This window comes from Marmota flaviventris, chromosome 14, assembly GCF_047511675.1.
Source record: "Marmota flaviventris isolate mMarFla1 chromosome 14, mMarFla1.hap1, whole genome shotgun sequence".
NCBI lineage: Eukaryota > Metazoa > Chordata > Mammalia > Rodentia > Sciuridae > Marmota > Marmota flaviventris.
In genome coordinates, this window is record NC_092511.1 from 24,880,489 (window position 1) to 24,892,556 (window position 12,068).

At 39.4% G+C, this 12,068-nt stretch overlaps 1 protein-coding gene across 11 annotated transcripts in view; it reads left to right on the forward strand.

Moving 5' to 3' along the window:
• The first annotated feature begins 604 nt into the window (after window positions 1-604).
• Birc6 (baculoviral IAP repeat containing 6) overlaps window positions 605-12,068 on the forward strand; it is a 217,333-nt gene continuing 205,869 nt past the window's right edge. For 10 of the 11 annotated variants that reach the window (XM_034636800.2, XM_071601470.1, XM_071601469.1 and 7 more), the window contains exon 1: window positions 607-946. In XM_034636800.2, the coding sequence (XP_034492691.2) occupies window positions 622-946 (325 nt within the window). In that variant the 5' untranslated portion in view covers window positions 607-621. Of the gene's footprint in view, window positions 947-12,068 lie in introns of all 11 variants that reach the window. The other variant, XR_011704325.1, reaches the window with a different exon arrangement.

Genomic DNA, 12,068 nt, shown 5'->3' on the forward strand with positions numbered 1-12,068 from the left:
ATAGCTTAAGTTATCTGAAATGAAAGAGAAACTAAGTTTCACTGTATGCTTCCAGCACCTCACATCTGGTATTTCTGTTCAATAAAGATTTGGAAATAGGGTACGGGTTTGGAGGGTCTTTCGGTTCCTTCAATTCCAAACTACAGGCTTCACAGAGGGTTCATTCTAAGACTAGAGCCCAGGCCAGACCAAGGTCTGCTTCTGACACCGCCGAACAGTTGCACCACGCCAAGAACGGTCCGAAACAGCTGGAATCGCTGCGAAGGGCCTCAGGGTGTACCAGACAGGTCGCACCGGCCGGGGGTCCCCGCTTAGCGGAAATACACCAAGCCAGACGCGTTGAGAGGCCACTCCCCGGGTGCACAGGGAGAAACTGGGACGTTGCGGACGCGGAGCCGGCCTGGCCAGCGGCGCGTGGCACGCGTGGAACCTCCCGCGCATGCTCCGCTCGCCGGCATTCCCCCGCCCCGCCCCTAACCCCGCCCCTATCGCTCCTTCTCCCCTCCCCCGCCAGCCTCTCTTCGACTTTGGCCCCTCCGGCCGGGCGGCCGACGTTCCGCGTGCGTGCGGGCGCCTGACTTCACTTCCGGCTAACGCGCTCCGCTTGCCCCCTGGCCCCGGATGGTGACTGGCGGTGGTGCTGCACCTCCCGGGACTGTCACTGAGCCGCTTCCCAGTGTGATTGTGCTGAGCGCAGGCCGGAAGATGGCGGCTGCGGCTGCGGCGGCCTCGGGCCCGGGCTGCTCTTCGGCGGCGGGGGCGGGAGCGGCCGGGGTCTCGGAATGGCTGGTGCTGCGGGACGGCTGCATGCGCTGCGACGCCGACGGGCTGCACAGTCTCTCCTACCACCCAGCGCTCAACGCTATCCTGGCCGTCACCAGCCGCGGGACCATCAAAGTCATCGACGGCACCTCGGGGGCCACCCTGCAGGCCTCAGCGCTCAGCGGTGAGTGTGCCGCAAGCCGGGCGGGGGCTGTGTCGGCTGCGGGAGGAGCCGGGCGGGCGGATGCCGGGCAAGGAAGCCGCCCAGCCCCGAAGCTCGGCCTTCGAAGGGAAGCAGGGTTGCGGGAGGGCAGGGCTAGGGGCTCGGGCCAGGTTGTGAAGGGAGGCCCGAAAGCTGACGGAAGAGGACCTTAGGGCTTGGCTGCTTCGGCTGCAGCAGCTGGGAAGGAAAGACCGGCGAGTCGGGGAATGGTGGGAGTTGCCTTTAGGGCCGTGAGCGTCCGGTCTGGCTTGGTCCTCTGGAAGTGGAGAAAGAAGCCTCGAAGCTCGGCGCTGGAGAAGGCAAGCCCCCCACCTGGGTGGTGGAGAAGGTGTCGGGACTGCGCTCTGCTAGATGAGAGAGCGAAAGGCTCAAAGGGTTGATCCCGGCGGGAGAGGTTGGTGGCCGGAGGCAAGGGGCGCGAAGCGTCCGAACCGGCTTCCGAGCCCAGAGTTCCTGGAGAGAAGTGGCCGGCCGGCTGTTCTTGGGTCCCGCAGGTGCGGGGACTCACAGCGAGCTTCGCGCCTGGGGTGGGGGTGGGGCGGGCCAAGGGTGGGGGCGGGGAGGGAAGTAGGCGGGCCAGCTGCCTGAACTGTTGAGTAGACTAGTCTCAGTCTGGCAAGACAGCTAGAATAGACCCAGTTCTCTAGCGTTGGGCTTTCAACTTCTGCTAGGCTCCAGTACCTAGAAGTTTAGGATCTGGGGTGTATGAAGTACCGGTTCCTTTCGGTTTGTAATTAGGTGATACTTCACGCCCTCTCAACTTGTTTTGTCACAGTTAGCCAAAAAATTGGGATTTGGACGTTTGTCTGAGTCTCCCATTGGAGGACAATACTTCTGGGTGGTGTAGACGTTGGTCTAGGGATAGGACTTTTGGAATGCATGAGGTTGAACTCTTAGAGGACAGACTAGAGTGTTTTGGAATTGCCCTGGCTAAGTTAACATTTGGCTGAGGTGACATTCCATTTGTGGTTAAATGACGAGTGGCTTAATTTAGATCTTATAGGTTAAGATTGAAAAATTATTGTATGAGTGAGTTAGATCCATGCACAGAGATATAATGTATGCAGTAGTATTTAGCCAGTGGAGGTAGTTATGTGATCTCCCAGTTCACTTGTATTTTAACATAGACAAATAAGGAAAAGTTACTGTGTAATAAGGCATTTAAAAGAGTAATTGGCAATTTATGAATACAGAGGTGAAAGTAGAGATTTTTGTTAATGTGTCACTTGGGAAAGAACTAGTTTGTGTATAGTTACAGAATGTAAACCAGATATATGTATCTAAGAGATATGTTTAAGTGAAAGTTTTGGATCACAGACTTGTAATTTTTTCTTTTCTTGGTTTAGGTAAATGACAGAAAGGGTCCCAGATGTAGCACCAATCAATTACTGCAATTTGGGTATAATAGCTTGTCACTGTGAGGGAGATGCTCATTAGTAATTGGGTATCTTCCTTTTAAAAAATTCATTGAAAATATTTCAGAAATGAAGAGGAATAAAGAGTAATTAACAGCGAACAACCACATATCTCCAACTTGCCATCAGAAATAAAAAATTGGAAATAAAGTAGAATCTTCCTTTGTGTCCCTCCTGGATTTCTTTCCATTTAACTCTTCCCTCCTCCATAAATATCCCTAATTTGGTTTTATCATTTTCATACATGTCTCGTATCTGATATTATTTTTCATGATTCTTTAGCTCTGAGTAAATGATATTATAGTATATACATGCTAAAATTTCTACAGAAAGTCAGAATAATAAAAGTATTGAAGTATTTTGGATAGGAGGAGTTTAATTTTTTTTTTTTTTTGTGTGTGTGTGTGTGTGTCTGGAGGCCATGTTCGAGAAAAATAATGTGTGGCAGGGTTTCTTAAAAATGGTTGTATATTTATATGCCTGAAAATGGAAAGGAAGAAAATAACCACTGGAGGGGTAGATTGTTAAAGAGGAGGGTTTTAGGTGTACAATATAAATATAAAGATATATGCATAAACCAGCACTGATTTGTAATAACTTAGTTGGGGTATATTGTGCCATTTGTTAATAAGAAAAGTATGGGATGTGTTGCAGCTGCAGATGCCCATGCATGAGGATTGAGTATATAGAGGAGTTTAATGGCTAATAGAACAAAAGGATTGCAGGACAAAAGTTGAAAAGTAACAATGGATAAATTTGAAACATTTTACATATGAGAACTAAAGTTTATTATTATTAATTACCAGAGGTTATATAGAGTCTGTGTCTCTAATGTATTTAGACCATTGGGAAGGGAATGCTGCATTTTGTTTTTAACCTGGAATATGTAGGTATTTACTTGATTTGTTTTTAATGGTTAATAGAGGGTGACAGTCCTAAAAATAGAATAAGGATAAGGTTCCAGTAGTCGACCATGGTTCTAACATAACCCCTCTTTTCAGTTCATGGGCAGTGAGCCACCTTCTCTTCTACCCCAGAGAAAGACATCTTTGTGTAAGGGGATAAAGAGTGGGGTAACCAACCATATGAAGTTTATTAGGTGATAGAATATCATACCTTATGGATGCACAGGGTTTAGCTTATAGGTTTATAGGTAGCCTGTTAGTGTAAGTTGGAAATTGAAGGATTGGAATAGGGCTTGTATGTATATGTATTCAGTTTGGTGGTAAAGATTTTTTTTTTTTTTTATATCTAGAATAGGTCTTCAAATGATTGTTTTATAAATACATTTTCACTACATTAAGAGCTGTCAAGATATATGTAGGTTAGGCAAGATTTGTTAGTGTTTTAAGAGTTAAGGTTTTTGATGACCTGAGCTGGTTCCTGGGCTGGGGGTATTCAGTGACCTCCATAGTTTGGCCTGTTTGATTCTCTTTATCTCTGATTTGTTTTGTGAAACTGGTTCATTTAACTCCCCACCTACTCCCCACTATATTACTTTTGCTCTTTATTGGAATGCATCAGTTCTCTCCAATCAGACAAATCTTACTCATTTTTTTGTGGCTCAGAGCATATTTTAACTTCCTGAACCCTTCGGCCAGCAAGGAACCCCTAAGTACATATTGTTCTGTTAATGTCCATTTTAGTAATTTGGCAGTGCGCTGTTTCTGCTGTTTTGAATATTCAAGTTTCATTTTATTTTGCTTTTTTGTAGATTTGTTTCTCATATTTCAGCAATTATAAAAATCTCACAGTAGGTATCTTGTCTGCTTGTTTATAATTTCCTCTATAGGATGCTTCTTACAAAATATTCAAATATCTATATATATTTTTGGGTGGGGGGTACTGGGGATTTAACCCAGGGGTGCTTAGCTTCTGAGTTACATACACAGCCCTTTTTACTTTTTTGTTTTGAGACAGGATCTCGCTGAGTTGCTCAGGGCCTTGCTAAGTTGCTGAGGTTGGCTTTAAACTAGCAATCCTCCTGCCTCAGCCTCCTGAGCTGTTACAGGTATGCACCATTGTGCCTGGCTCACTCAAATATTTTTGATTTGAAGCATGTATGTATACTAATAAGTGCTTTGAATAGATGCTTCCTTATATACTAATTGCCAAATAAAGACATTCCCTGACTTTTAAAAAAGTAGACTCTATTTTTTAGAGCAGTTTTTAGGTTCACAGCAAAATTGAGCAGAAATTGCAGAGTTCCATGTATCCTCTGGCCCCACACCTTCACAACCTTCCCTACTATGAACAGGGGATACCACAGTGGTATAGTTGTTACAGTAGATAAACCTACATTAAAAAATTATCACCCAAATTCCATATTTTACATAGGTGTTGTATAGTCTAAGGGTTTGGGCAATTATATGAAGATACATATCCACCATTATACTACCATACTGAATAGTTTCATTGTCCTAAATATCCTCTGCTCTGTCTTTTCATTCTTCCTTCTCTTCTCACCTCTGGCAACCACTGATCATTTTACTGTCTTTTAGTTTTGTCTTTCTCAGAATGTCATTGTTGGAATCATAGAGTATGAAAACTTTACATTGGCTTCTTTCAAGTAGTGTATGCATTTAAGGTTTTTCCATGACTTTTCATGGTTTGATAGCTAATTTTTTAAAGCACTGAATAATATTCCATTATGTGGATATACCATAGTTTGTTTACCCATTCCTGTTTGGAAGGACTTCTTGCTAGCTTCTAAGTGTTAGCAATTATAAATAAAGCTGCTGTAAATATCTGTGTGCAGTACTTTGTGTGGGTAGGCAGTGAACTACCTCCTCCCTTTCTACCACAGGGAAAGACATCTTTGTAAGGGGATAAATAGGGGGTAACTATATACATAGAGTTTTACTGATAATAGAGTAGTATGCAACTTTTCAAATAATTTTTTCAGTTAAAGTGTTGATGGAGAATCATATACAGTAAGAATATGTTTGCTTGTCCAAGAAACTGCCAGACTGTCCTCCTGAGTGGCTATACCATTTTATGTTCTCACCAGCAACAAATGAGATCCTGGGTAGCATAAGAAAATGAACAAATTGAACTTAATGAAAATTAAAAAATCTTGTGAATCACTATTAGCAAATTAAAACAGATAGCTCTAAACACTGGATTTTGGTCAGAATCTGACAGGTGTTTAGAGGTATCTGTTTTAATTTGTGATTCTCTAATGCTATACAAGGTTGAACATCTTTTTATATGCTCATTTGCCTCCTTTTTATGTTTATTTGCTAAATTGGGTTTTAAAAATAAAAAAGTTATATATACCACTTGACCATGCTGTTTACATACCTAGATTTGCCCCCTTCTCTTGCTGTTGCCAGTTCATGCAGTTCAGCATGATAAGAAGTAGCTTGGCTCTCCAGACAGTTGGCTTAAGTTAAAATTATGGTTTTTGTTTTAGTTTAGTAACAGTGTAACCTTGACTAAATTATTTAACATTTGTTTCAGTTTCCCCATTTGCAAAATGGGAATGATAATTGTACTAATTTTTATTCATTTATTTTTTCAGTGCTGGGAATCAAACCCAGAGCCTTGAGCATGCCAGGCAGATGTTCTATCACTGAGCCACATCCCCAGCCCGGTTGTATTTTGAAAATTAAATACTAATGCCTGTAAAATGCTTATAGAGCAGTATATTTACCAAATACACAAAAAAGTTTCCTTGTATTTACTTGTAATTCTTAGTAAATACCTTGCTTTTTTTCTTGAGGCCTTTTCATATTCTTTGTAAAGTCTTTTGAACATAACCTGCTACTTTCCTATCTCCTGCAGAACCAATCTAGTTTTCTTTGTTGTAAGAATAAGGCTTTGGGGCTGGGATCATAGCTCAGTGGTAGAGCGCTTGCCTAGCCCATCTAAGGCTAGGTATTTATAACTAAAAAAAAAAAAAAAAGAAGAAGAATAGGTATTATTAAGGTATTGTCTTATTTAATTATTCTTGGTGGTGTTTTCTCTTACTCCTTATAATAGCACACTTCCCCAGCATAGTACTCTCCCCACGCACCTCCCCTCCCCAGGTACTGGGGATTGAATCCAGGGGTGCTTTACCATTGAACCACATCCCTAGCTCTTTTAATGTTTTTATTTTGAGATGCATTGTTGCTTAGGGCCTCATTAGGTTGCTGAAGCTGGCCTCAAACTTGTGATCATCCTGCCTCAGCATCTTGTGGGGATTACCGGTGTGTGCCACTGTGCCCAACCATCATAGTACATTTTGTATTGTTTATTTTATTTTTTATTTATTTTTTTGATACTGGGGATTAACCACTGAGCCAATCCCCTGCCCTGTTTTGCATTTTATTTAGAGATAGATAGGGTCTATCTCTGAGTTGCTTAGGACCTAGCTAGGTTGCTGGGGCTGGCTTTGAACTCAAAAACCTCCTGACTGAGCCTCCTGAGCTGCTGGGGTTATAGTTGTGTGTCATATGTCACCATGCCCGACTTTATGTTTTTTAATACGTTTTTTTGTGGATATGTGGAGACTGCATGGGCTTTATGTGTTAGGTGATCCTAAGTTTTAGCTGGCTTTCTTAAACTTCCTGAACCCCAGCTTCCTCATTTGTGAATTAAAATTAATATTTAATAGGGTAGTTGTGAAGATTAAGTGGTCAAACATGTTAAAAGAACCTAATAGTTGGTGGCAAATACATAGTAGCTACTCAGCAAATGCCAGTTCTCTTGTGTCTCTTGGATGCTTAATATTGTAATGCTCTACAAGACTGTTTAAAAAAAGTTTACTCATTTATGTTTATATACAGAGGATAGATAAATATCATTCAAGTATGGGTGGGTATATGAATGTTGGTAACAAATGTAATCTAAGTTTGGATAAATATCTTTGTGTATATAGTTTTGGCTAAATAGAATAAATTTAAGATATTACTAGTTCTCTGTGTATATATACATTGTTCATATAGTACATATACATAAGTAAATGAAGATATGTGTGTGGATAGTAATCAGTGGATAGTGTATATATTGTAGGAGGAAGACATGTGTAATTAGTTTCTGAAGTGGATTCCAGGTCAGTGTTGCAGTGGAAAAGGAAAAAAGCTGCTCAGCATTTTTAGACAAACATTGTGTTTCTCTCTATCTCCCTTTCCCTTTTTCCTAGGTATATATTGACTTTGATTAGAGAAAATTAAAAAATTGTAATAAATAAGAAAAAAGATCTTTATATTCTATTCCAGCTTCAATGAAGTTTCAATTTGGTGCATTTCCTCCCCGCCCTCTTTATTTAGAAACTTCTTTTTTTAAAAAAATTGTTTATTTGTCATACTGGGACTTGAATCCAGAGGTACTTTACCACTGAGCCACATCTCCAGGACTTTTTATTTTTTATTTTGAGATGGAGTGTTGCTAAGTTGCTTGGGGCCTCACTAAATTGCTGAGACTGGTCTTGAACTTGTGATTGTCCTGTCTCTTGAGCAGACTTGAAACCCATATCTGCCTATTCCAAGAAATGCTGGAGCCTGCATGGTCCTCAAGAAATAAATTTTTAGGAAAAAATGCAGTATTTCCCAGTAATGGAAATTTTAAGTGATTCAAACCTTTTTCTATTTCCTGCATACTAACTCGGTGCATGCAACCTTTTTATCAATTTTTCTTTGAGAGATAATAAATATGGCTTGAATTTGGGATTTCTAATAACCCTAGAAGATAGTTATCTTTTGGATGCATCCAGTTCTTTTATAAAGAATTAAATCAGCAGAATCTCTCTTTGGTCTAAGCAGTTAGGCTCTGTTTCAGTCACCTGACTTTGGTGATATTTAAGTGATGAATTAGTTAATGTCAGAGGTTTGCTGTTTTGTTAACAAAGCACTTTTCTCTAGTTAGTTATAGTAAATTTGCATTATGCTAAGATCTCCTTTTAATGTTTTGCTTGTGTTTTAAAGAGCATATATTTTTATTTAGATTTTTACTTTTACTACTCAGACTTATTCTAACTATTGAATGCTCTAAGGTGGTTTTACTCTGACAAAGAATTTATTCTAATCTTTGTTTTAGTATTTTAGACTTATTAATGAGTGGCAGTATGAGAGACCTTGAAATCTGGCAGCCAAGGCTCAATTAAGCCATAACCCCCACTCCCACCCCTTGCAGAGTAACACTGGGGATTAAACCCAGGAGGGTTGTTCTCAGCGCCTCTGCCCTACCCCTGTTTTCTTTTTCTTTTGCTGTACTGGTTATTGAATTTGAGTATTCCACTACTGAACTACATCCTCCAGACCCTCCGGACCCTCTTACTTTCCCCCTAAACTTTTTTTACTTATATGGTGCTGAGGATTGAACCCAGTACCTTACATGTGCTAGGCAGGCACTCTACCACTGAGCCACAACCCCAGCACACCCGCCCCCAACCCTTTTTATTTTTTATTTTTAGGCAGAGTCTTGCTAAATTATGATCCTCTTACTTCAGCCTCCTGAATATTTGGGATTGATGGTACATGATACTGTGCCTGGCATATCCTCCTTTTTATTTATTTATTCATTTATTTAGTTGCAGATGTACACAATGCCTTTATTTCTTTAATTTTTAAGTGGTGCTGAGGATTGAACCCAGTGTCTCAGACTGCTAGGCAAGCGCTCTACAGTGAGCCACAGCTCTAGCACACGCAATTTTTTCTTAGTTTTCCATATGTATGGCAATGTGACTGAATTGTAGTAGACATAAGAGCAATAATTTTTGTATCCAAGAGAGTTATAAACTATATCTTAATTTATTTTGGACCTGATTTATTGTTATTATTTAAAGCATTAGACCACATTTTTTTCCCCTTTATTTATCTATTTTTATGTGGTGCTGATAATTAGACCCAGTGCCTCACATGTGCTAGGCAAGCGCTCTACCACTGAGTCACAACCCTAGCCCTGGACTTGAATTATTAAAAATGTAAGGTGAAGTAAAGAACTGATGGCTGATATTAACACAGGCATTTATTGAACATATGCTGGGCACAGGGAATACAAAATAACTAAGGTAATATTTTTGTCTTTGAATGCATGCTACATGCTTTTAGTAAACCATTTTAGCATAATTTCATAATTGCTGTAGCATAGATATGTAGAATGTCATGTAAATACGGAGCAGGGAATTGTGAATACAGAGGGAGTTTCTTCAACCTAAGGGAAATTGGAAAAGCTTCTCAAAGAAGGCAGCCTTTTTAATCAGTTTTGAAATATGGAAATACTAGGAAAGAAAATTTAGGTACTTCCTTGTGAACAGACACGCTGGTCTTCAAAAACATCATTAATTCAAGAAGTATTTTGAAGATGTTGACATTTATTGTGTATGTGGGAATGGTTAAGTCCAAGCAGAATTATAGGCAAGCACTTTCTTTTTTTTAAAAGAAGTTTGGACTTGATATTAGTAGTAGGGAACCATTATAGGTTATGATATGATTAGAGTTGTATTTAGAAAGATATGAAGCTAATATCTGTTTGTGAGAAGTGATGAGAACATCATGTAAGACAGTTTGAGAAGGAAAAACAATATAATTTGGTTAACATGAAGAATGAGAGAAATTGGCAAGGTGAAAATTATCCTTAGGATTCTTCTTTGCATTACTGGATGGATGATGTTTATTAATCCAGATAAGCAGTAACAAGAAAATATGGTGACTAGCTTTTGTTGGAGAAAGCTTGAAGTAAGATGCAAATACATTTTTCGGTTGTGTTAATTTTGAGGTATTTTGAAGTTCATCCAAGTAGAGATGTCCAGAAGACCCTTAGCAGTTGAAGCTTGAAAATTTGGAAGGCATAGGCACTAGAGAGAAAGCCTAGTCTAGTTAGCTGTTCAGGATGTTGCCTCTGGAACCACAGCATTTGAGTCGCTCTACGTATATCAGATAGGAACTGCCTTGCTCACTTCCATTTGCTTTTTCATCTCTTACTAGCTGTGACTTTAGTCAACATGCTTATCCTTTCTGTGTGTTTCATAATTACTTAAAAAAAAAAAACCAGACTATTTATTTATTTATTTTTTTAAGAGAGAGAGAGATAATCTTTAATATTTATTTTTTAGTTTTCGGCGGACACAACATCTTTGTATGTGGTGCTGAGGAACGAACCTGGGCCGCACGCATGCCAGGCGAGCGCGCCACTGCTTGAGCCACATCCCCAGCCCTCATAATTATTTATTGAATTATTGGCAAAGTTAAATGCACTGATTTGTAAAATACTGCTTGACCTACCATAATAAATCAGTAAATGTTATTTTTTTGTATTGGTGTTTTAAATTGTATAGTTCTGTTCAACATGTGTTTTTAAGGTGAGGATAATAAGATGAATTTGAAATTTCTTCCTCAATCTGTTGATACAACAAAAATAGTAATTATGAAGAGGGTACCTTTGGCAAGACACATCTGAGCTACCATCATTAAAATGGACCAATAATATTTTCCCAGATATATATCTGATTATGTAATAAATGTAGAAACCCTTTATAAACTTTAGCACTTTATTTATTTATTTTTTTAGTTGTAGATGGACACAATATCTTTATTTTTATTCATTTTTAAAAAATATTTATATTTTGTAGTTGCACACAGTAACTTTTATTTATTTATTTATTTTTATGTGGTACTGAGGATCGAACCCAGGACCTCACACATCTGAGGCAAGCACTCTACCACTGAGCCACAACCCCAGCCTAAACTTCAGCACTTTAATATAAGGGGTATACAAAAGTACAGATGAACTTCTGTGGTATGGACGAGATAATAAAGGTACAAATTACAAAAAGAAGTATAGAAATGTATACTCGTTTCTATACTATATGGAGGTACAACTAAAAAGAATGAAACAGTTGATGTATAAAACAGTCTATAAAATAGTGCTCCTAAAAAGTCATTATTCAGTTTGAGTGTGTTAAATCAGGGATGTATGTTAGAAGTAGACATGCTTACTTTGGGGAGGAAATGATATAAATATTACAATGAGGAAGATGCGAGTGTTTTTGAGGTTTAGTGTGGGCACTGGGAATTTAATCTTCATGATTTGTTATTGTACTTTGATTTATGAAGTAGGAGAGAGAAGTAAGATAAGGGATATGGCACAGGGCAGTGGTTCTCAGTCTTGCTTGTTCATGAGAATCATCAGGGGAGCTTTTAAAAAATACTCTGTTTGGGCTCCAGTATTCTGACTTAAGTGGTCTGGAGCGGAGTCTAGGCATACCCGTCCTCTTGCCTGAGAAAGCATGCCAGCTGGTTCTAATGTGCAGTTGGATTTAGGGGTTTAGACTTTGAACATAAGTACCGTAGATAAACAAGCTTATTTTGTATGTGTGGGATAAATGAGAAAGTTTTTATTTGATTTCTATAATATTCTATTTAGTCTTGAAATATTCTCAAATTCTTTTTCTAATACAACCTATCTTACTGTTCTTAAAGTTGTATTTAGTGAGTATATATTTAAATATGTCTGTGAGTAGCAGGGACATATCAAAGGCTAAGTTTCTGTTGCTTTGTATTTTTAACATTTTTTTTTCCTGTAATTTTTGGTCTTTTGAGCTAAGTCCTCTGATACTTTTTCATTAAAATGCCACTGTAGTCAAGGAGAATGACTTCACACTGGAGGATGTGGAAGGAGAGAAGAAAGGGAATAGGAGGACAGGGATGTGGGCTATCTGTGTCAACAGGTCAGCTATTTTATGC